Genomic DNA, 24,959 nt, shown 5'->3' with positions numbered 1-24,959 from the left:
CTCAAACTCATAGCTGGCAGAGGGGTAGGTAAAACCTTAGTCCTGTCAAATTAACTTCACACTGGACACAACTAAATAGATCAAGCGAGTCTTCACATAAGAACTGGCTTAGTAGTGAGGTTAAGTTCATTCCTGAAATAGTATGCACAAACCTAAATTGCTCCTGAAAGACACAAACAAAAAAGGAAGTTTCTGTGGAGGAAACCTGCACCATGCTCTCTCAGTTTACCCCCCACCAAACACTTACTTGGGGTTTCTGACATATAAGAACAGGTGGTAACAAAGCAATCATCCCAGAGAGGGGGATGCTGTAACCAAATGGTATATACCTTCTCTTTATTCTGCCTTGGTATGCTCTTTGGCGCAAGGACACACAGAACTAGTGAGGGCCCTGAAAAGTTCTTCGTATACAAATGATTTTATTTCAGGCTGAACAATGATTAAACAAAAAAAAAAAAAAACATCTGTGAAAAAAGCAGTGACACAGGACTACATTATTCAGTCAATAATGCACTGAGTGAGAAATAGCCATAAATGAGCCAGCTCCTTTCCATTACAGTGTTTTGCATGGAAAAGAAACTATTAACAGGTTAACACTTTAGAAACATTACATAGACTGTTCTAGGCCCATAGGATATACTTTGATAAAAATGCTAAGGTGCATTATCTACCCACTGAAAGGTTTGTCCAACAATAATGTAGATTTGCAAAGAGAGGAAATAGAATAGATCTTTGTCCAGCTTGGTTGTTGCCATCATCGTCTTAGAAAAGAATGAGTGCTTGAAAGTTTATCATTTGTTGGTCCTTGGAAACAAGGGAAGTTGCTAGGGTGCTGAAGCAAGCAATAGTTTGCACTTTCCTAAAAAGAAAATACATCCCAGGCTCCAGAAGATATAATTATATGACTATTTCTAATTTGCCTATGGTGGCTAAGATTATTAAGACTGTGTTGATGCACAGCAGCAAGATTTTGTGGAGTAATTAAGTAGATTGGACTCAGGGCAACCAGGAGTTTCCCTGGCTTTAGTATGGAGACATTTATGGTAGTCTTTGGGATGATGCATGGAAGTGACTTGGCCATGGGAACACAAGGCTTAATGATTGTATTGGACTAGAATAGCCACCTTTCATACAATTAATTATTCCTGATAAATGTTAAGATTAGAGAATTTGGGTGTGGGAGGTACAGCCTTAAACTGTTTTGCCTTTCTTTTTTTTTTTTTTTGAGTGAGCACAGAGAAAGGCATCACCAGTTGTCCAATTAATGGACAGAAACTGTCAAGACTCTCCACTGTCTCCTTTACTGTTTAATGTGTATATGGCAAGTCTTATTAGATCTAATGGATATAATCCATATTTTTATGCAGTCCGCTGTCTTGGTACATGTGGGTACCAATGACATAGGAAAATGTGGGAGAGAGGTTCTGGAAGCCAAATTTAGGCTCTTAGGTAGAAAGCTCAAATCCAGATCCTCTAGGGTAGCATTTTCTGAAATGCTACCTGTTCCAAGTGCAGGGCCCAAGAGACAGGCAGAGCTCCAGAGTCTCAATGTGTGGATGAGACGATGGTGCAGGGAGGAGGGTTTTAGATTTGTTAGGAACTGGGCAACATTCTGGGGAAGGGGGAGCCTATTCCGAAAGGATGGGCTCCACCTTAACCAGGGTGGGACCAGGCTGCTGGCGTCGGCATTTAAAAAGGAGATAGAGCAGCTTTTAAACTAGAAATGGGGGGAAGGCCGACAGTTGCTCAAAAGCGCATGGTTCGGGAAAAGGTATCTTGCAAAGATACCTCACAAACAGGGAAGATAGGGTTTCTGGATAGTGAGGTTGCACAACAGACCGTGGTAGGCCAGGTGCCCTTAAATACAACTAAAGATCAGACAAAAGATGTCAAATCAATAGTGTCAGGTACTAAGCATCATGCAAATAAGAACAACAAACATACTCTGAAATGTCTATATGCAAATGCTAGGAGTCTAAGAAATAAGATGGGAGAGTTGGAATATATTGCACTAAATGAAAAATTGGATATAATAGGCATTACTGAGACCTGGTGGAAGGAGGATAACCAGTGGGACACTGTCATACCGGGGTACAAAGTATATCGTAATGATAGGGTGGACCGGACTGGTGGAGGGGTAGCATTGTATATTAAAGAGAGCCTTGACTCAGATAGATTACAAATTCAGCAGGACACAAATCACACCTTTGAATCACTGTGGGTTGAAATTCCATGTATAAAAGGGAAAAAAATGGTGATAGGAGTGTACTACCGTCCACCTCGCCAGGATGAGCAGGTAGACACAGAAATGATAAAAGAAATCAGAGACGCGAACAAAATGGGCAATGTGATAATAATGGGTGACTTCAATTATCCAAATATAGACTGGGTAAATGTAACATCGGGACACGCTACAGAGATACAACTCCTTGATGAAATCAAGGACAGCTTTATGGAGCAACTGGTGCAGGAGCCGACGAGAGTATTGCACTGTTTAGAGTCTGGCTTCCTTGGGCAGGGAGGGGTCTCTATTTCAATTTTTTTTTGGCTCCCTATTCTGCATTAAATTGGTAGCAAGGAATGTTGTCACAATTTGGGTTTCTGCCAGGTGCTTGTGACCTGGGTTGGCCACATTGGAAACAGGATACTGGGCTAGACGGACCATTGGTCTGACCCAGTATGGCTACTCTTATGTTATATAGAGGAGTGTCTGTCCATGTTCTGCATGTGTGACTGAGGTGAAGGATTCTGCTAGCATGTAGTATCTGTGTAGGAATGTGTAACAGTGCAGCTTGTTCTAGTTTCCCAATAGTACGTATATTGGTGCTCCAGAGCCCAGTGTGCTATATATAGCACTGTCATCTGATAGGTGGGTTAGGGCTGTTATGGTGTGGTAAGTTTTGTGTCTGAGACCCCCACCCCAGTCCCCTTCTCTCCTCTGAACACCCCCACCCCAGTCCCCTTCTCCCCTCCCCTTCCCTTCTCCCCTCTGAGATCCCCACCCCAGTCCCCTTCTCCCCTCCCCTTTCCCCTCTGAACACCCCCACCCCAGTCCCCTTCTCCCCTCCCCTTCTCCTGTCTGAGACCCCCACCACAGTCCCCTTCTCCCCTCCCGTCTGAGACCCCCACCCCAGTCCCCTTCTCTCCTCTGAACACCCCCACCCCAGTCCCCTTCTCCCCTCCCCTTTTCCCCTCTGAACACCCCCACCCCAGTCCCCTTCTCCCCTCTGAGATCCCCACCCCAGTCCCCTTCTCCCCTCCCCTTCCCTTCTCCCCTCTGAGATCCCCACCCCAGTCCCCTTCTCCCCTCCCCTTTTCCCCTCTGAACACCCACACCCCAGTCCCCTTCTCCCCTCTGAGATCCCCACCCCAGTCCCCTTCTCCCTTCCCCCTCCCCTGTCTGAGATCCCCACCCCAGTCCCCTTCTCCCCTCTGAACACCCCCACCCCAGTCCCCTTCCCCCCTCCCCCCCGTCTGAGACCCCCACCCCAGTCCCCTTCTCCCCTCCCCTTTTCCCCTCTGAACACCCCCACCCCAGTCCCCTTCTCCCCTCTGAGATCCCCACCCCAGTCCCCTTCTCCCCTCCCCTGTCTGAGATCCCCACCCCAGTCCCCTTCTCCCCTCCCCTGTCTGAGACCCCCACCCCAGTCCCCTTCTCCCCTCTGAACACCCCCACCCGAGTCCCTTTCGCCCCTCTCCTTCCCCACCTCAGTCCCGTTAAAACCGGCGAAGCAGCGTCGCAGGCAGCGCCTCGTGCCCTGCTTGTAAAAAAAAAAATCAAATTACCTTCCTTCTCCTCGTCTTGACGTCGACTCGGGCCTTCCAATCAAATTGATTGGAAGGCCCGAGTCGACGTCAAGACGAGGAGGAGAAGGAAGGAGATTTGATTTTTTTTTTTACAAGCAGGGCGCGAGGCGCTGCCTGCGACGCTGCTTCGCCGTTTTTTTAATGTGCGGCGCCGCGGGAACGGCCACGGGAGGCGGCGGGAGCGGAGCACCCCCCACCCACTGGCACCCGGGGCGGACCGCCCCCACCGCCCCCCCCTTGGTATGCCACTGATCAGTCTGGAGGTGAAAACCTGGGTAATATTTGACCTCCTTTCTCACACGGAATACCCAAATTAATCAAGTAGTGAGGAAGGCAAGAGCTAAGTTAAAAATGGTGCAGTAGTTAAGATTTGGTTGTTCAGGCTAGTTTTAAGCCACCTTGACTATTGCAATGCTATCCATTTATGCTTACTGAAGTTAGTAGCACGTATGATTACTTATAAAAAAAATTGTGGGATGATGTAACTCCTTTATTATAGACATTACATTGCTTACCAGTTGAATTTAGAACTATCTTCCAAGTGTTTTTTTATGGTGCTTAAGGCTCTGCATCACATTGGGCAGGCCTATCTGAAAAAAAACATCTGAAGGTTTATTTTTATAAGTGGGCGCTTCGTTCAAAGTGACTCTAACCTTGAACGTCTATCAGGGAAGGACTTTAAATCAATGAAAAGACAGATCCAATGTTTTTTTAGGTGCTGTGACACATTTGTGGAATAAACTTCTGGCAGAGTTGAAGTTGGTGACTGATTATATCTCATTCAGAAAGCAACTGAAAACAGAGATTTTTAAAGAATGTTATAGTTCCTTGTCAAGGAAATAGCAGAGGATGGTGTGTTAGGTTAGGATTGCATAGGGTGGGTGATCTGATATTCTATAGCTTTAATTTGTGATGAATGATTTTTGTTTTGGACCGCTTAAATCACCTGTGGCCACCTAATCCCTAAAAGTCAGCAGCACTAAACCGGGCAGTGTTGCTCAATATCAGCTCTGATTGTCCATGTTAAAAGTGGGCAGGTCAGGATGATACAATGAGAAGTTTTGGGAAAGAGCTGGCAGTTACGCAGGTGCCAGCAACACTCAGTGCTGGGACCCACATACCTAAGTGGTCATAATCAGGACAGCTAAAAAGGTGTCCTAAAATTCACCCAGGGAGCTATGCAGGCCCTAGCACTGAATTTTGGCCACGACCCCAAAAAATACCCCCCCCAACACCAGTGAATTTTCCTCTGATCCCTCTCCCAGCTCCTCAACAAGGTTCATAGGCCCCCATCCCAACCCCTACCCCGACATGGTCCATATTCCCTATCCCCATCCCCCACTACTAGTCAGGATGGGTACCCACCGGGCCTAAACAACCTCCCTGGTGGTCCAGTGGGGTGAAGAGGCAGGAGCAAAGCCCACTTGCTTCTGTCCCTAGCAGTCTGCCTTCACAAAATGGCTGTTGCAACCTCTACAGGTAGCCTCGTGGTGTGGGGATGGGGCTGTGGGAGGATCTTTACTATACTAGGAGGCAAATGGGAATGGATCATAACTCTGGGGGTTCTTGTGTCTGAGACTGGGGCTTGAGGGGAAGGAGTGATGATTTCTTGTTAAAGGCAAAGGGATAGCATCTATTTAAGTGACATAACATTGAAGATGAGCGTAAAGGGGATAATTTTATGGATTTTGTTCCCATGGATAAACCCAGTTTCCCCTGCAGAAAACAACTTTTATGCATATATAAATTAGGCACTCAGAATGCTTGCAGCTATTTCTATGTAATCTGATACAGGCATGTTTGGTGAAGGAATTTTAAGTAGAGCATGAACAGAGTTGCAATGTATGTACTTATCAGTAAAAAAAACATATATACTTGATGTACGTAAATTTACAAAAAAGTGAGGACAGCTGAAGGAGGATGTCAGGAAGTCTTTAATAAAACAGCTAGAAAAACGACCCGTCACGGCCGTGTTTCAGCTCCAAGGCCTGCATCAGGGGTCTATTAAATCTACATAAAAAACAAAATGAACAACTAATTATATAAAAAGTAATTCAATTAAACAAAAGTGACATATATAAAAAACATGTAAAATCAACTTGTGCAATAATCACATTCGTATATATGTACAGGAATAAAAAGATGAATTCCAGAGTAAAAAATTAAGTCACGGCTTGTACATTATGTATTAAATGTTACATAGGTCAGAAGTAATAAAGTGATAAACAAATAGGTTTAAAATCGGACAATCAAGTGTGCAAACAAAAAACGAGTGAAAAATGCTTTCAATAGTGTATACACATATCCTATATAATAATCTGCACCTTCAACGTTCCATCGCTGTCTGGTTGCCTGGGTTCATAACATGAAATGACGTCAGCCAGCCTCCAGTGTTCTGTTTCCCCCTCACTGCCCCGCCCTCGCGTCAAAACGTAATGACGTCAGAGGGCGGAACAGTGAGAGGGAAGGGAACGCTGGAGGCAAGCTGAACTGACGTTAGGGGATGTTACGAAAACAGACAGGCAGACAGCGATGGAACCCCTAGGTACAATTTAGGCAGCAGAGTGGCGGGAAGCAGACGAACGCAGTAAGCAATGGCGCGAGACTGAGAAGCGAAGGATAGCAGCCTACAACGCTACATTCCCCCTCACTGTCCTGCACTCGCAAAAAACGTTATGACGTCAGAGGGTGGAACAGTGAGAGGGAAGGTAAAGCTGTAGGCAAGCTGAGCAGACACGGAACCACGAGGTACCCAGCGGACAACACAGCACATAAATGTATATATATAAAACAGAAAAAACAGGATAATATCTAAAAAAGAAAAGGATACAAAACAGACAGACAGTACAGTCACTGTCACACACTCTCTCTCGCTCTCACACAGACACACATACAGAGTCTGTCTGTGTCTCTCTCTCACACACACACACACAAAGTCTGTCTCTCACACACACTCTTTTCTCAATAACACACACACTCTCTCTCTCGCAAACACATTGTCTCTCTCACACACAATCGCTCTCTCACACACACACACATTCTCTCTCTTACACACATTCTCTCTCGCTCTCACACACACACGCATTCTCTCTCACACATTCTCTCTCTCTCACACACGCATTCTCTCTCACACACACACGCATTCTCTCTCACACATTCTCTCTCTCTCACACACACATTCTCTCTCTCACACACACACACATTCTCTCTCTCACACACACACATTCTCTCTCTCACACACACACATTCTCTCTCTCACACACACACATTCTCTCTCTCACACACACATACACATTCTCTCTCTCACACACACACACATTCTCTCTCGCACAAATTCTCTCTCTTGCACACACACACACACACACTCTCACAGACACACTTGCTCAGACACACTCTCTCTCTGTCTCACAGACACACTCTCTGTCTCTGTCTCACAGACACACTCTCTGTCTCTCAGTCTTTCTGTCTCACACACACACACTCTCTGTCTCTCAGTCTTTCTGTCTCACACACACACACTCTCTCTCTCACACTCAATCTCTCTATCACAAACACACACACTTGTACACAGGCGAATTGCATGATATGGATGGCATGGGAGGCAAGGGGAGGGAAGAACCTAGGAGAATCGGTGCACACCATGTGCAGGCCACAATCGCTGGAGACGGAGAGGAGGGAACGACATAGGAGAATCGCTGCACATGGATTGCATCGGAGAGGATGAGAGCATAGGGAAGAATTACAGCACATGGAGGGGAAGGCAGGGCACCGAGAAGCAGAGGCACAGTCCAATGTACTGTAGCTCACAAACAACAATCAGAGAGACATTCCAACGTAGTGAACATCACATGACTAGAAAAAGAACACTAACTGCTGAGGAGCAGGCTGAAGTTAAAAGAAAAAGAGCTGAAGCACAACGAAAAAGGCGTGCAGCTCTGAGTGAAGACGAAAAAGCACATGAAAGTCAAAAAGCCACTGCAAGAAAAAGGTCCAGGATACAAAAGATGACTGATGAGGAAAGTGCAAGTAACCGACAGAGAAACGTTGATTCAGAAAAAAACAGAATTGCTGAAATGACGGACGAACAGAGACAAACACACAGAACAAGGCACACTGCTATACAACGCAAAAGATTTGAAAAAATGACAGAAGAAGAAAGAGCAACAGATAGAAAAAGGAGAACATATTTAGAACATGAAAAAATTAAACAAATAACAGAAACAGAGAAACAACAAGACAAAGACGAAAAGATTTAGGGTGGAAAAGACTTGCAGAAAATGACAGACAAGCAACGAAGAATGACTACACAAAATATAACAGATTTCAAACGCAAAACAATTGGAAATCTGAAACAAAAGAAAAAACCCTGTGATACAGCACAAAATAAAGCAAGAAGAACGGATACAGTGACAGCACAGTGCAGAACTCCAACCACAGGAATTGCAATAAGAGACTGTATCAATGAGAAAGAAACTCAATACTATAGTTGTGGTCCAATGAACGTAGTCTGTATATTTTGCAATGCCAAACATTTTCACAATGAAACACCTTCTGACAACCTATTTACACAATGTTGTAGTAAGGGCAAAGTACAACTTCCAGGAATTAGGTACAATGAATTAATACAACAGCTTCTCTCCAGGGAACATGAATATTCAAAAATTTTGTACAAAACATTAGGTCCATTAATAGTTCCTTAGCTTTTGCCTCCATAGGAGCTAACATTGCACCACCACCTGGATATGGCCCTTATTCCTTTCGAATTAATGGTACTGTTTACCATAGAACAGCGGCACTACATCCTCAAAATGACAATCAAAGACAATTTACTCAATTATATATTCTTGATCCTGATGAATCAGCCGTTCAGAGACTACGAATCTCAACAAATGCACACATCAACCATACATTAATGAGATAATTAAGCAATTTTATGGCACGGGAAAATCCATTTGCAGATGCATGCAGGATGCTGTATGAAGTAGAAAATGAATGCATATGTGAAGCACAACGAAGAAGAATAGAACCTCCAACAGTTTCAATGGCCATTGTTCAAGATCGCAAAACCGATTCAAGACGATACAATGCCCCCAGAGCCAATGAGGTGGCTTTCATTTTTCAAAATACAGATGGGGAACCTCCCTTACATAGAGATCTGATAATACGCTGATGAAACAAGCCAAATGAAAAAAACAAAACTGAGATAATCAGTGTGTTGAACCCCAATCTAGAACCAATGGTATATCCACTACTCTTTCTATATGGAGATCAGAGCTGGGGGATACATATTCCTTTGTCTAAACAACCAAAATGTACAATGCACCTCCGTCGCAAATCAAACAACCCAAGACTAAGAGTTATGCAAATGCAGTACTATGGGTACCATTTGGCAATAAGAGACAAATTCAATCCTTTTCTTAGTGCAGGAAAACTAACGCAACAATATTTTGTGGATGCATATATTAAAACAGAGGCAAACAGACTTAATTATATTCGTCAAAATCAAAAACTGTTAAGAGTTGAAAAATACTCTGAGTTAATGGACCACCCTGCAAGTGAAGCTGCAAATGGAGGATTTACACCTGGCCAGGCATTTATTTTACCATCATCATTTGCTGGCAGCCCAAGAAATATGCATCAAACTTTTCAGGATGCAATGGCAATAGTTCGCAAATATGGCAAGCCAGATCTGTTCATTACTATGACCTGCAACCCAAGATGGGAAGAAATTACTCAAAATCTTAAAGGTCAGGCACCAGAGTTTCGACCTGACTTATTGGCAAGGGTGTTTCATTTAAAACTAAAAGAGTTACTAATATATGCACAAAACATATACTTGGTGTCCCTCTTGCAAAAATTCATGTCATTGAATTTCAAAAGCATGGTTTACCTCACGCTCATATATTAATTATCATGAAAGAGGCACACAAGCCGAAAAGAAAGGAAATAATTGACAAAATCGTATGTGCTGAAATGCCTGAAATAAACAACTTTCCACATCTCTATACAACAGTTGCTAAACATATGATACATGGCCCATGCAGTGACCATAACTTAAATTATCCCTGCATGCTTTATAGGAAGTGCTCTAAACATTTTTCAAAACCATTCCAAAATGAAACTATTGAGAACTGTGACGGATATCCTAAATACCGCAGAAGGGATAACGGCATTGGTACACTCTTAAATGGAAAATTCATTAACAACAGTTGGGTAGTTCCTTATAAGCCTTGCTTACTTTTAAGGTACAATTCCCTGTATCTTATGCAGACCCTCCCAGTGCGCTTACGGCAGAAAGATATGACGCAGATTCTTCGAGCATTCAGTAGGTTTTGTTGGACAAATAAGAAGCCTAAAATTCAAGTAAAAATAATGATGGGAGGGTGGAATCAGGGAGGGCTGGGGTTACCAGACTTAGTCTTGTATAACCAGGCGTGTTTGTTGAGGCATGTGGGGGACTGGGTAGGCCAAACAAGTACATTTACACCATTGGAGATGGAACGCGCTTACTTTGGCCCCTATGATACACTTACATTGTTGCACCTAAAGAGTGACCAGATCCCAGATCAATTTAAACACTGCATGTTGTTACAGACGATGCTTATGGCATGGAGGATGCTAGTTAAGAGCATGGGGGGGACAGCCCATAGTGTCCGAACTGTTGGCCCTGAAGGGTAATCCCAATTTTGAAGCTGGAAGGAGTAACAGTGCCTTTTTGCACTGGGAAAGGTTAGGGATTACAAGGGTGAAACATTTGTTAGGAAGCAAAGGAGACCTAATGAAATTCGAGGAACTACAAGGTAAGATAGGGAATACATGGGGAGATCGTTTCGCATATGCCCAGGTTGCACACTACATTAAACATCTTGATCAATCGAGTTTACAGATGAAAATAGGGCAAAAAATAACCACCTTTTTCCACAACTTGGAGATAGGGGGCATGACGGTGTCCGCCTTACACAAAGCCCTGGTGAAGAGTGTTCCCCCTAAGAATTTTGGTTATATTAAACAAAAATGGGAACAAGAATTGGGGAGGTCCCTGGAGGGGTGGGATATACGGGCAACACTGAAACATATCCCGGTTCTCTCTATAGATGAGAGGTATCGCGAATGTGGGTATAGGGTGATAATGCGAGTATACATGTCAGGACAGCAATGGGGGCATATAAACAGTACCTGGGAGGCGAAGTGTACCAAATGTGAACACACGCCCCATACGTTGTATGATGCTTTTTGGGGATGTCCGGGTGTGCGAGCCTTTTGGGGCCGGGTGCAGCGGTTTATGTTCAAAACAACGCTAGCTCCGGTAGGTGGGATTTGGGATCATTTTGTGCTAGATACACCATCAGCCTTTAGGGCGCAGGCAGCAGGACCGCGGATTTGGTGCCGCAAGGTATGCTTAGTGGCACGTAAAAGTATCCTACAGAAGTGGATATCACCAGAGCCGCCGGCATACTGGCAATGAAGGAACCAGGTACACGAGCTAGCTACATGGGAAGCTAGGGAGGCGAAAGGGAACCCGAAGCGGAAAAAACATTTTCTCTTGGTATGGAGTTCTTACATACAGGGGCTAAGTCCAAGAGGGCGAAGCTTGCTTCTTAACCTGCTGTGAATAGGAGCAGAAGACTTTAAGATGAACATTGTTCTTCACCATGGCAGTGGTTGGCACAAAGGAGGGGGGGGAGGAGATAGGCCTACCTGGACTATCAGAAACTGAGTTCAGGTAGGCGGAGAGGAAGCACGAGGTATACGGAGAGAAGGGAGGAGGGAAGATAGGGGTGGAATGGGGATAATAATGTTAAAAGTTTGCTGACGGAATGCGGCACATGGGTGTGAGGAGTTATGTCAAGTTTTGAATATTTGCACCTTTAAAAGGTGGAATAAGTTTGTTTCGGTTAATATGTCATCAAGGTAAATGTTGAACATCTGAGAGTGGGAAGGAAGGGGGGAGAGAAAAAAGTAAAAAGATTGATGACAACATGTTTAATTCTGTCATTGTTGAAGCTAATCTTCTTTCTACGGCGGTTGATGCAAAATATTATGTATTTGTGCTTTCTGTGATGTCATTAATAAAAAATTGTTGAAACATAAAGTACAATTCCCATATAAATGTGGAAGTATGTGCATCTATTAAAAGTGTCAATCGGGGGCGTGTCAAGATGGCGTCGAGAGCGGATGCTTTGTAAGTTAGCTCCAGCAAGTCCTGCCCCAAAAAAATTTGTTTTCCTCTTAAAATGCCTCATTCAAAACGAAAGGGAACTTTACGAGTAGTTTCCCCACCTACCGTGATGTCCATGCCGGCACGACCGGGACTGGAGCGCTTCTTCTCCGCTTTTTCTCAAATGGTAAATGGGGTGGATTCCTTAGCGAGAGGACTCGGTGAAGCGATTCCCTCGCTGAAAACAGAAACATCTTTATCCCCCCCCCCCCCCCCCGCCGCTCTCTACAATTCCTCCGTGCCCAGCAGAGATAGCGAGCCGAGAGGTGAACCCAGCGGCCTGCCTGGCTCAGCACAAACATCTATGTTTGCAGGAAAGAACCAGAGGTTAGCCTTGGAAAGATTTGGCTGAAATTACTAGAAATGGAAAAGACCTTGCAACAATCCTCAGGAGAGGTAAAAGCTTTACATTCTAAAATTCAAGAATTGAAAGATTCAATTGAAACAGTTAAACAAGATTTCTCCTCGAAAATAGAGAGTTTGCAAAATGAGATGGTACAAACATGTGAATTTAAAGCAACAGTGGAAAAAGATAATATGGACATACGAAGAAAGATTGAACAAATAGAGAATCATAATAGAAGATTAAATCTCCGTCTGCTTAATTTTCCTAAACTTTTGGGGATATCCCCATTAGATTTATTTACTAGATTCCTCAAAGAAAATTTGAAATATCCGCAAGAAGCTATACCACCTTTAAATAAAATATATTTTATACCAAATACAATTAAAAAAGCAGATGGAGAAAGAATTGACAATCTGGGTAATGAAATTGATGTGGACAATATTACAGCAATTTTGGAACAATCATTGGATAACGTTACAGAAAGAGTGATTGCTTCTTTTGTTTTCCAACAAGATCTGAACTCAATCATGAGGCTTTATTTTAAATCAGCGAATCATAATTTTGGAGGTGAAAAAAATTGGCTTTACCCAGATGTGACAAAAGTAACAACAACGGAGGAAAATTTTTCTTTCTATGAAGTCAAAGACACTGGAGATAGGAGGATCTTTCCTCTTAGCATATCCTTGCAAGTGTATAATAAGGTTAAATCAAACAAAATACGTATTTTATATGCCTGAACAGCTTAAATCTTTCTTAGACTCGACACAACGACAGAGATTTGGAATATATAATGAGAATAACGATGCCATATTTTCTATCAATGTTTGTATAATAATTGAAATCTTCACTAATTCCTAACCCCCCCCCCCCCCCCTTCCTAAATTAGAGGTCTAATGAAGCCAGTACAAGCTATAGCAAAGTTAATGTTTGAAAGATTATGTTAACCTTTCTATGTTTATTTTCTCTTTTGGCTGTATTTTACTTAACAGTAGATATCTGATTAAGTTTTGAAAAATTAATAAAAATGATAAATCGTAAAAGTGTCAAGTATCTCTTTAAATATGTCTATAAAGGACACGATTGTGCCAATGTGATTATTACAGAGCACCAAATTTTACAACATGATGAAATTTAAACGTTTACTGACTCTAGATATGTTAGTGCTCCTGAAGCTGCAGGGCGATTAAACGGTTTTGAAAAGCATTACCAATCACATACTATCCAGAGACTGGAAATACACTTACCAGATCAACAAAGCATTGTTTTTCACCCTAACGAAGTTGAGGCCGCAGTACAAAGAGCCAGAACCAGGGACACCACTTTAACAGCGTGGTTTAAACTTAATGCAGAAGACAATCCTCCAAAGACCATTTTTTATGTAGATATTCCTATGTAGTATACTTTCGACAAAAGACAACGAAAGTGGAAACGTAGAAAAGCAGGACATGACAAAACAATTGGGAGAATGTATGCAGTTCATTTTTCAGCGGACCCTGTTTAAGGCTAATTTTACTACACAAACCAGGGGCTAAGTCCTTTGAAGACTTAAAAACAGTTGCATGTGTTCTTTATAATACATTTCAAGATGCAGCCAAGAAAATAGGGCTCATTGACGATGAAGCTCTGTGGGAGAGCACCTTAGACGATGCACTCACATGCAGCATGCCACATCAAATCAGACACCTTTTTGCATACATTTGTGTTTTTGCCGTACCATCAAATGCTTTCCAAATTTTCCAAAAATACAAACTTAATATGACACAAGATTTTCAACATATCCATGGTTGCAAAGGTGATTGCTCAATTTGTGAACAATTGTGCCTTCACAAAATCCAAGCCATTCTGGCTACACACGGCAAAAAACTTGAACACTTTGGTTTACCAACAGTCATCCACAGAATAGAAGATCCTAAACTTGCCTTCAATGTTGGAGATGAAAAGCAGAAAGCTGAACAAATGGTAGAAAAACTAAATAATGAGCAAAGAGAAGCATTTCATACTATACTTTCTGCCTGCAATACAAAAAACATAACCCACACGTGCTTCTTCCTAGATAGTCCTGCTGGAAGTGGAAAAACGTATACGTATAATACTATCCTAAGCTCCATCCGAGGAGATGGAGGAATTGCACTACCTTTTGCTTCTACAGGAATTGCTGCAAATCTCCTTCCAGGAGGATGAACTTATCATTCACAGTTTAAGTTACCTGTTTCTCTACTGGAAACGTCAACATCAAGTATCAGATTAACATCAAACGATGCTTCCATCATTTGAGATGCTAAAATCCTTATTTGGGATGAGTCAACTATGGCACCCAATATGGCACTTACTGCTGTAGATAGAATCCTCAAAGACATCATGAACAATCAGAAACCATTTGGCGGGAAAGTTCTTCTCCTTGGTGGAGATTTTCGACAAACTCTACCAGTGGTACCAAACAGTGATCGAGCTCACATTATTGAAGCCAGCATTAAGTTAAATAAACTATGGAAAAAATTGAAATACTAAAATTAAACAACAATGTCAGCTCTGTAGACCCAGATTACAACAACTGGCTTATTACTTTAGCAGACGGAAATCTTCCATGTCCAGACGGTTTCAAAGATATTATTGAAATCCCACAGAAGCACATTTGCGATGGCGAAATAGTGCCATTTTTGGAGAAAAAATTACCACAGATACTGTTTACAACTTTGCTAAAAAGGCTATTCTTTGCCCCAAAAATGCACACGTTGACAAGATAAATGAGGCTGTTCTAAATATTTTAGAAGTTGAGACAATTACTTATTTAAGTTCGGACTCCATTCATGACTCCAATGATGAGGAACATCAGTTATATCCTGTAGAATTCCTTCATGAACAAACTCCAACTGGCATGCCTTGCCATAAACTGCATTTAAAAATTGGAGCCATAATTATCCTACTCAGGAATTTAAATACCAAGCAAGGTTTATGTAACGAAACTCGCTTACTAGTGAAAGACTTGAAAACTAAGCCCATTATTAGTCAAGTATTCACTGGGTCAACTGCAGGGAGTACTGTTTTTATCCCACGTATTGAACTAACACCATCTAACACTGACCTCCCATTTACATTACGTCAGAAACAATTTCCTGTGAAATTGGCTTTTGCAATGACAATTAACAAGTCACAAGGACAAACATTTGAAAAAGTTGGCATTTTCCTCCCAGAACCAGTGTTTACACATGGGCAACTGTATGTAGCATTTTCAAGAGTTCGAAACTCTTCTGATGCAATTGTAAAAGTCATAGATGGCCCTGAACAAGGAAAGCTTTTCCCTCAATGTAACAAAGTTTTCACTCAAAATATTGTTTATAAAGAAATCTTGCAAATGTAAACAAGCATATTTCTAATAGAACGTTTTTAAATTTCTGTGTACTCTTTAGCTTTTTGGAAATATACTATAAATAAAAATTAAAACAAAACAAAACACAAAGATTAAAAAAAAAGAAAACAATCCACATGTCATACCCCTGGACCATATTACTCATTATACACCCAAATTATTCTTTATCATCACAGCACATTCTTCCTAACAGTTCTTTTAAAAACATAATCGCCATTAGATGATAACCTTGCTAGCGCCCGTTTCATTGGTTTGAGAAACGGGCCTTTTTTACTAGTAAGACTAATAAATAACGTATCATGATTATCTGTAAATGTATGTGAAAAGAGATTTTTACCTCTTGTGTTTGGCTGATAGCTTAATCAAGAGGAGTGTAGCTTTTAGACTTCTGAAGAATAGAAAAAACAATAGGGTTAAGGCATTTAAAGATATGTTGAGACAAACCTAAATGTGCCAAACTTAACATGCAGTGAAACAGTTGTGGTTGATGCCAATGTTATTTGAAGAATAAAAAAATAATGAGTCTGTAAATAAAACAGTAAAACGCTAAAAGTAAGGCTGACAATGATTTAAATAAGGAAAAAAAAGGAAGAAATGATAGTGACTATCTACCGAGTTAAAAATATGTGACAGACTTTGAGTCATGTTTGTATACTGCGGAGACATATGCCTCAATGTATTGAGATAGACCCAGATATACAATGCAGTGTCTATGGTACATAGTAGGGAATCAGAAAGAGGAAAAGGAATTGGCGCCAAAATGAAACTGAAGAGGAACAGCATGCAGTTGGATAAGCTAGTGAGGATGACTATAAAGTGCATAATCCATGTTACTATGAAGTGAAAAAAGTGTCAAATGAAAAAAGGGAAAAACGTATCCGTAAGCTGACAAAATAGTGTACTGACGTCAACATAAATGGAGGGGATTCGAGAGTGGCACAATTTTAAAACACTGATGTTCAGGAAATGACGTCAGAATAATTATTTGTAAACTGTAACTTGTAAATTTCCACTATGTATTTTTCCAATGAAATGTAGTTGGAGAAGTCAAATATTACTGTCTTTTAAGAATCATAATAAAAAATGCATCTATTGTAAAGGCTGAGTTTTGTAAGTATTTTGCTGGCGATCGTGGTGGTATGGTGACGCGAATGTCACGTGTCTAATGTCATTGATTGTATCAAGTGTAAACTGTCAATGCGTCAATTTGAAAAAAATGAGTTTAAACCAACTAACTTTAAAGCTGCGTGGCTCTATGAAGTATCGCTAAGATCGAGTTTTATAAGTATGTATCAAATAAAGAACGTGATAATATGTCAGAGTCTCTGTAGATACATGTGGATGAATTTATGAACCTAATCACATTATTTGCTTTGTTTTCAAGACGTTAATATGGGTGTATAGGAGGTGGTGCGAGTGGAATGCATAGAATTTGATACACTGAATTGTAGAAGTGAGCTGTATAGAATATTTTTTGAAAATAAAAACAAAGGCTTGTTTTCTAACTATACAGAAAATGTTGCTCATTAAAAATAAAACTGATAAAAATAAAATGGCATTTTTCCTCCACAAACTGATAAAATATGTGTATAAAAACAATGTGTCTAATAAAACAACTGAAGAATAATGTGTATAAAAACAAATTCTTGCTTTCCAACTACATAGGAAATCTTTCCCAGTAGAAATAATGCTAATTAAAAATGAAGTGAAATTAGATGGAGTGGCGTTTTGACTGTGCACACTGATAAAGTGTAAAAACAAAGTGGATCTTTTTAAACCAAAAGGCATCAAATAAAATGATTGAAGAATGATGATTTGTGCAACATCTGTAGTTCCTAACACAAAGCTGATGCAGTTGATTGAAATGGTTTTCTGAATTAATTGTAAATCAAAAACATGGTGGAAGATGTATACCTTTGTGAAATCAAGAAATAGAAAATAAAAAAGGAAAATAAAATTGTATAAAATGATAAATTAGTGAAACACTGCATAATTCATAAATATAAAAGATACAGAAAGCATCAATTAACGCATAAATGAATTAAAAAGTGCCTTAATGTAATCATAGTACAGTGCACTCCATTCAGTACATGTCGGATAAGCGCATGCTCTGTTTAACTGCATGCCGTACTTCAGTCCCATTTTTGGCGCCATCAATTTCTATGGGGACAAACTTCAGTTTAGCACACCACTGATAAGTGCAAGATTCGCTTATATGCATGGTTTAATACCGCTCCTCTGCAGGAAAGACTTCGCATAAGCACACGCACGGAATATGGAAGCTGATTGGCACGTGACAAAAGGGCGATAAATTTGAAATCTCACTGGTTAACTGCCACAGGCAGAATAAGCGAAAGAAAAAAGAGTGTACACTGCAGTCGTCGTTGTCGTCATTGCGCAACTGTAAGACTTTAAAACTGGCTGAATGAATAGAAGATCTTAAAAAATTAGAAAACAAACAAAGTCAAGCATCTATTGCTAAAGAATATGGTGTCAATCCCAGTCAAATTTCATATATCGAAGAAGAAAGATCAGCTTCTGGAAGACTGGCAAAACAATACAAATCCACACAGGAAATGTAAACAGGTGGGAAAAGCGGAGGATGTAGAAGATGCTCTTCTTTGGTGGTTTTCTCAAGTCAGGAGCAGACAGTTTCCTGTCAGTGGTCCATTGCTTATGAAGAAAGCTAATCAGCTAGCTGAAAGTCTTGGACTAACTGAATTCAAAGCCACTGTTGGATGGTTGGAAAGATAGAAGGAGAGGAACAACATAAAATTCAAGAAACAGCATGATGAAAAACAAGACGCTGATGTAAATTAGGTTGTTTCAGTTCTTCCTACCATCTTGAACGAGTTTGCACCTCGTGACATTTTCAATGCTGATGAAAACGGTCTCTACTGGCGAGCGATTCCTGATGGAACACTTGCATTCAAACAAGCCGAAACTACAGGAAGTAAAACGTTGAAGGACCGACTGATGATCCTTCTCTGCTACAATATGGATGGGAGTGAGAAGCTGGAACCACTCGTCACTGGAAAGAGCAAACAGCCCCGCTGCTTCAAGAATGTTAAGCGACTTCCTGTGTCATTCGAGGCTAACGCAAATTCATGGATGACTGAGGAAATTTGAAAGCAGTGGCTAAAGAAGTTAGACACTAGAATGCAGGCACAAACACGTCAGATTTTGTTGCTTTGTGATAATTGTGCTGCACACAGTGATGATGTCAGGCTGTCTAACGTCAAGGTGGTCTTCCTGCCACCAAACACTACCTCTCTGACCCAACCTATGAATCAGTGCATAATAGCCAATTTCAAAAAACATTATCATGCTCTTGTGCTACGTCGTCTGATGAGCGTTATGGATGACCGGACTGGCAAGGATAAATGTGCTGTTGAACTGGCTTGTAATCTATCACTGTTGGATTCCCTACATATGCAGAAAGAAGCCTGGAATCATGTTACACAGGCAACCATTGTGAACTGCTACAAGCGGGCAAGCTTTGTTAAGGATGTGGAGAGGGACGAAACAGATGCAGCTATTGACATCCCAGCCGGTGTTACTAAAGAGGAGTTTCATCACTACGTAGCTGTTGATTACGATCTACAAACAGTTGACAACAGCACTGATGTCGAGATATGCGCCTATACGCAGGCAACGGCTGATGATGAACCAGATGATGAAATGAGCAGCGAGGCACATGCTGACAAAATTCAACAACTTCCTGTCACTTTTGCAAGAGCACTGGAGAGTCTCAACACCATGCAGGCCTATCTGGAGGCCACTGGATGTCAGTGCTATGACAGTTTTTACCGTCTGGCACATGTAGTCTATGGAACTCACAGACAGAATAGTGTACAGAGGACTATGACTGATTACTTCAAGTAAGCCTAACGTCAGTTAACGGAGACTGTATACTATACATATAATAAACAGTACTGTACATATGTTTATCAGATTCAAGGTTCTTTGGGTCACAACGGTTAAGTGCACGCTCCGGTTAACTGCATGTATTTCTCTGGTCCCAGACCCTTGCACTTAAGTGGATTGTACTGTATATGGTCATAAGTACAAAAAAGTAAAGCATCAAACAATATGTAAATAAACTAAAAGATGCCATAAATATGATTATTGGTTAAAAAGAAAATTATATACAATAAATATATAAAACACTGCATGAGTGGCACCAGATATATATAAAAAATATGAAAAACAACAAATAATATATAAGAGTTAAAAAGTGCCTTAATATAATCTTAACATAGTCATACATATAAAAAAGTAAAACATCAAATGATATGTAAATAAGTTGAACAATGCCATAAATATAATTGTTACTTAAAATGAAATTCTGTGATGTAATAAAGTTGTAAAACACTGCATAAATGGAAACAAACATATAAAAGATACGAAAAACATCAAATAATATATAAATGAGCCTCGATATAGTCATAATGTATAATCATACATATAAAAAAGTGAAACATCAAAAGATATATAAAAAAGTTGAACAATGCCATAAATATAATTGTTGCTTAAAACAGAACTAGTGTAAGTATGATCAAAATACATTCAACATCCAACCATCTCAGCATGTGATTGGTTAGATTAAAAGTGATCCATTAAGAAATAAATAAAGAAGAATATACACATAAAAAAGATAGTAAGCTCTTTTGAGCAGGGACTGTCTTTCTTCTTCATGTTCAATTGTAAAGCGCTGTGCACGACTGGTAGCGCTATAAAAGTGATTTATAGGAGTAGTAGTAGTAGACCGCATGATGAACAGTAGATCCAAAGGAACAAGTTGGCTTATTGTGCAGACATGTACATCTGTTAGTGTACTGGATGTTAGAGGAAAACACTGTAGTCTATCTCCAAATTTAATCCCTTAGGCTGTAAACTGTTAAAATAAAATAAGTCACGCAGCTTAGTAAACAGGGGGCTAAGTTTTTGTACCTGGGGCAATGGAGGATTAAGTGACTTGTCAAGTGTCACAAGGAGCTGCAGTGGGAATTGAATCTGGTTCCTCAGGTTCTCAGCTCAGTGCACTAACCATTAGGCTCCTCCTACACTAAAAGTACTTAACTTCCTATTCCTAATCCCATAGATGGGAGCTGCCAACAGCTAAAATATGTGGCAGCTGAACTTTGGCTCATTTTTTTTAAGAAGACTGATCTAGTCAATTAACATCTGGCAGTTAGGAAGGTAGCCCCTTTGAAAATTAAAGCCTATGTTACCATACAATACTGCCATGCTTTATCCAAAAGGCTGGTCTCAGACCTCTACTAGCAGGCTAAGGATTTTTTTTACTAAAGCTTAGCTCGAGCTATCTGCAGCAGGGCCCACAGGAATAAAATGGCTCCTGCTGTAGTTAACTTGAGCTGAACTTTAGTAAAAGACCCCTTATTGTAGAAGCATCTTCTAAATGTGTAGATCACCTACTCATGTTCTGACCTGGACTCTCTTTCTTAAGGCTCTTGGTCTTGGGACTGGACCACAGAGCCTTCAGTCTTTTCAATGGTTAGAGATGTAAGCTAAATTTAAATTTCACTTCTAACCACTATAATTAAAAGGGAAATAAAGTTACTTATTTTTTGTGTACTCTTTTCCTTCCATTTTCAGGGCATATTTTAGCTATACTTCTGTTGTAATAAGATTATGAAACACCGAATATACTAAATAAAAAATTTACCATGGTACTGAAACAAAGTCAGTGTGCATTGTATTTTACCAGTCTTATTCAAATGCCCCCCCCTCCCCAAAATGGTGAAAGTAAAACTAAACTAACAAATCTGCTTTATTTAAAAAAAATTAAAATAGATTTTGTTGCAATGTTAATATAATATAGCTTATGCTTTCTTCTTATAATTATTATTCATATTACAAAATCAGGTAGAACATATAAAGGAGTCAGATCATCCATATTTTCTGTACATATTGCTAATCATTTTCAGTCCCTAAGTCTTGCTCATCACTTAGGGGTTCTTTTACTAAGCTGAGGCAATAAGCGTACTTGGCATATTCTTGCACAGGTTTTTCCCAAGTGCTACAGCCATTTTTACTGCAGCTGTAAAATAGCCAATTTTCTTTTCTTTTTTCTTAATAGCCATGTGCTAATGTTGCCATTAGCGCATAGCCATTAAAAAAAAATTACCACGTGAGCACTTACTGCCACCCATTTTGTAGGCAATCAGGGCTCAAGAGAAAATTATGCACTAACTAGTTAGTACAGGCTAACGTGGATGTGCTAATTATTTAGCGCTGGAATGCACAACTTTCTGCCCCTGAGAAGCCCCCTCCCATAAAAAATAAAAATATTTTTGGCACTCAGATTAGCATGTGCAAATTTGGCAAATAACTGCAGGATGCCTGTGTTCCATGGTGCACCATTTTAAGCTCTGTTAAGCACATGTTAGCGCCTAATGCAGCTTAGTAAAAGGGCCACTTATTTCACAAAAAAAAACCAATGGGCTGTTAAGTCAGTCACCACTTACTAGTGCTCCACTGCTGAGGAGAATCATGAAGATAATGAAGCTCTCAAACCAGTTGTGTTCAACTATCCTGAAACAGGTTTTTCTAAATGACCACCATAATTTTCCTCTCCCGTCTTCAATGCTGACTTGACAACAGGTGAACCTCTTAACACAGCCTGGTAAATAAACATTTCAAATTGTCAGACATCTGGATAAAGTTATACAGCAGAGTATAAATACATCAACTCTGCACATTCCTTATTATTCATTTCATTAGTTTTCCAGTTATCAATTTATTACACTAATGATGTGGTTCTCAACTGGTGTGCCACTAAGAGCAGGGAGGGGTGTCACCAAAATCTGACATGGACAGCAGGCTCATGCTTTACTTAATAACAGCTCCCTATATATGCCGTGCCCACTTTTTGGCTACATGTGCTGGAACTTATGCACACCTCTTTTTAGAATATCCCTTAAAAATATGCGCGCATAAATTTCAATTATTGTCAGTGTTGATAATTCGTTGTTATTGGCCAATCATCAACACTAATAGGCTCGATAACTGAGTAGCATGTGTAAATTGGCTGTGTGCACAATTTAATGCACACTACTTGGCACGCCATATATAGAATCTGGGGAAAGTGACTGAATGTGTAGGAGTAAAACAAGCACTATGTAGAACTAACTCCTGGATTCTACATAGTGCACTTAGATTTAGGTGCTGAAATAGACGCAGATTCTATAACACCATGCGTAACTTAATTGGCTTAACAAGCTAATAAGCGCAGACAACAGCACTTAACAAGCAATAATGAGCACTAATTGGCACTGATTAGAATTTAGGCGAACCATAATTTGGCTTTTGTATTGTATTTGGCTTTTGTATTGGAAAATATTAATAAAACATTTTTTTTAATGTAGGTGAACAGCTCGCTAAGCGTATTCTGTAAAGATGTGTGCGTAACTTTGTGGTTATGGGCGGGGAAATAGGCACTCCATGGCATTCCAAAATATAGACACTTAGTTATAGAATATAGCCCATATCGGCACTGAAGTATCAACTAAGCATATTCTATAATCAGCGCCTAAATCTAGGTGCCGATTATAGAATACGTTTAGTTGGCACTGATTTCATTGCCGATTTTTTTTTTTAATGCTTTATTTATAAATTTTCATTTTACATTTATGCAATAACATAAATATATGGAAATTAGGCAAATATTACTAAACTTTGTAGATACAAAGTAAACATAAGGAAATAATACTTTCAATAATTTGTCCACAATAAATGATCCAAGTACTAGGAAATATACATCAATAAACAAAAAAGTTTCCTTAATCTAGGAGTAGATGGTTTACAGGAATATACAATCGAGTAGTGCATGCAATCTCTATGCAATCTGATGTTAATCCAACTTATTCTTTACTAGTTATAAATTCCAGTAATTTCCCAGGAGTGAAAAATATATAATTAGTGGCATTCAAGGTAATAATACACCTACAGGGAAATTTAAGGAGAAAAAGCCCCCCTAAACCAAGAATTCTTGGTTTTAAAGCCAAGAACTCTTTTCTCCGCTTTTGAGTGTCACGTGAAAAATCTGGAAACATCTGAATTTTTGAACATAGGAAAGAAACATTCAAGTGACGGAAATACACTCTTAATATATTATTTCGATCATGTTCTAAGGCAAACGTTACTAACATTGTAGTCCTTTCAGATATAACTTCTATAGAGTTTTCAAGAAAGTCTGTAATATTTAAATCTGGTTGTGGAGGATCAGATTTTCCCTTAGTTCCAGTAATATATAAAACCCTTGTAATTGGTGGAAACGCTTCAGGTGGTATCATGGGAGCCAACTTTTCAAAATTATTGGGGGTGCTAAGCCCAGTGGAAATAACCCCTCCCTGGACACATACAAGGAATTTTCTCAATACTGGGGGTGCTCAAGCACCCATAGCACCCACAGATCCGGCTCCTATGGGTGGTATACCCAGCACTTCTTTGAAATACTTTTTTAGCATTTCCAGTGCTGGGATAATTGGAGACTTAGGAAAATTTAATAAAAGTAAGCAGTTCTTCCTGGCCTGATTTTCCAGGTATTCAATTTTACGTTTTTGGTAGTTACTATCTTTAATTAACACAACAATCGAGTCTTTTACTGATTTTACCTCTTGTTCTAAAGCTTCAATCTTAGAAGTCTGCTCTTCGATCTTCACAACATTCTGAGCTTGAATCTGTTTTATTTCAGTCACCTCTCCTCGAAGGGAGCTTGAAATCTGTTGGAGAGTTGTATTTATGCTCAGTGCCGATTTTTTAGGTGCCATATATAGAATCTCCTGATGTATGTTTTCCTAGGCTATACAAACATTCTTAAATTTGATTTTGCATGATCTTCAATTTTTGGAATAACAGCAAGGCAGACAAATATAATCTATCTAAAGAACATCGTGAGGCTCTTCAACAATTAGCATAGCAGAATGATGTGATAATTAATCGAGTGGACAAAGGAGGTGCTATTGTTTTACAATCTCAAGCTTCTTATTTAGAGGAATCGTTTCACCAATTATTAGACAGTTCCAACTATTAAAAAATCGGACATAGACCCTACAGCTACATTAATGATTTCTATTTCAGAAATATTAGAGAATGCGAAGGAACAAGATTTTTTGACATCTAGAGAGCGTAAATCTTTTAAAGAATGATATCCTCTCATACCACAGATTTATTTTCTTCCGAATGTTCATAAGAAT

At 40.1% G+C, this 24,959-nt stretch overlaps 1 protein-coding gene across 1 annotated transcript in view; it reads right to left on the bottom strand.

Annotated features, from left to right (window-relative positions):
- The window catches only part of LOC115473687 (sodium channel protein type 2 subunit alpha-like), a 381,519-nt gene that overhangs the window by 88,385 nt on the left and 268,175 nt on the right, over positions 1 to 24,959 (bottom strand). The window contains exon 20 of the mRNA XM_030208710.1: positions 22,230 to 22,384. Within this exon, the coding sequence (XP_030064570.1) occupies positions 22,230 to 22,384 (155 nt within the window). The remainder of the gene's footprint in view (positions 1 to 22,229; positions 22,385 to 24,959) is intronic.

The sequence above is a fragment of the Microcaecilia unicolor genome, chromosome 7 (assembly GCF_901765095.1).
Source record: "Microcaecilia unicolor chromosome 7, aMicUni1.1, whole genome shotgun sequence".
NCBI lineage: Eukaryota > Metazoa > Chordata > Amphibia > Gymnophiona > Siphonopidae > Microcaecilia > Microcaecilia unicolor.
The sequence above is the reverse complement of the archived record's forward strand: the minus strand, read 5'-3'. Positions and strand labels throughout refer to the sequence as shown.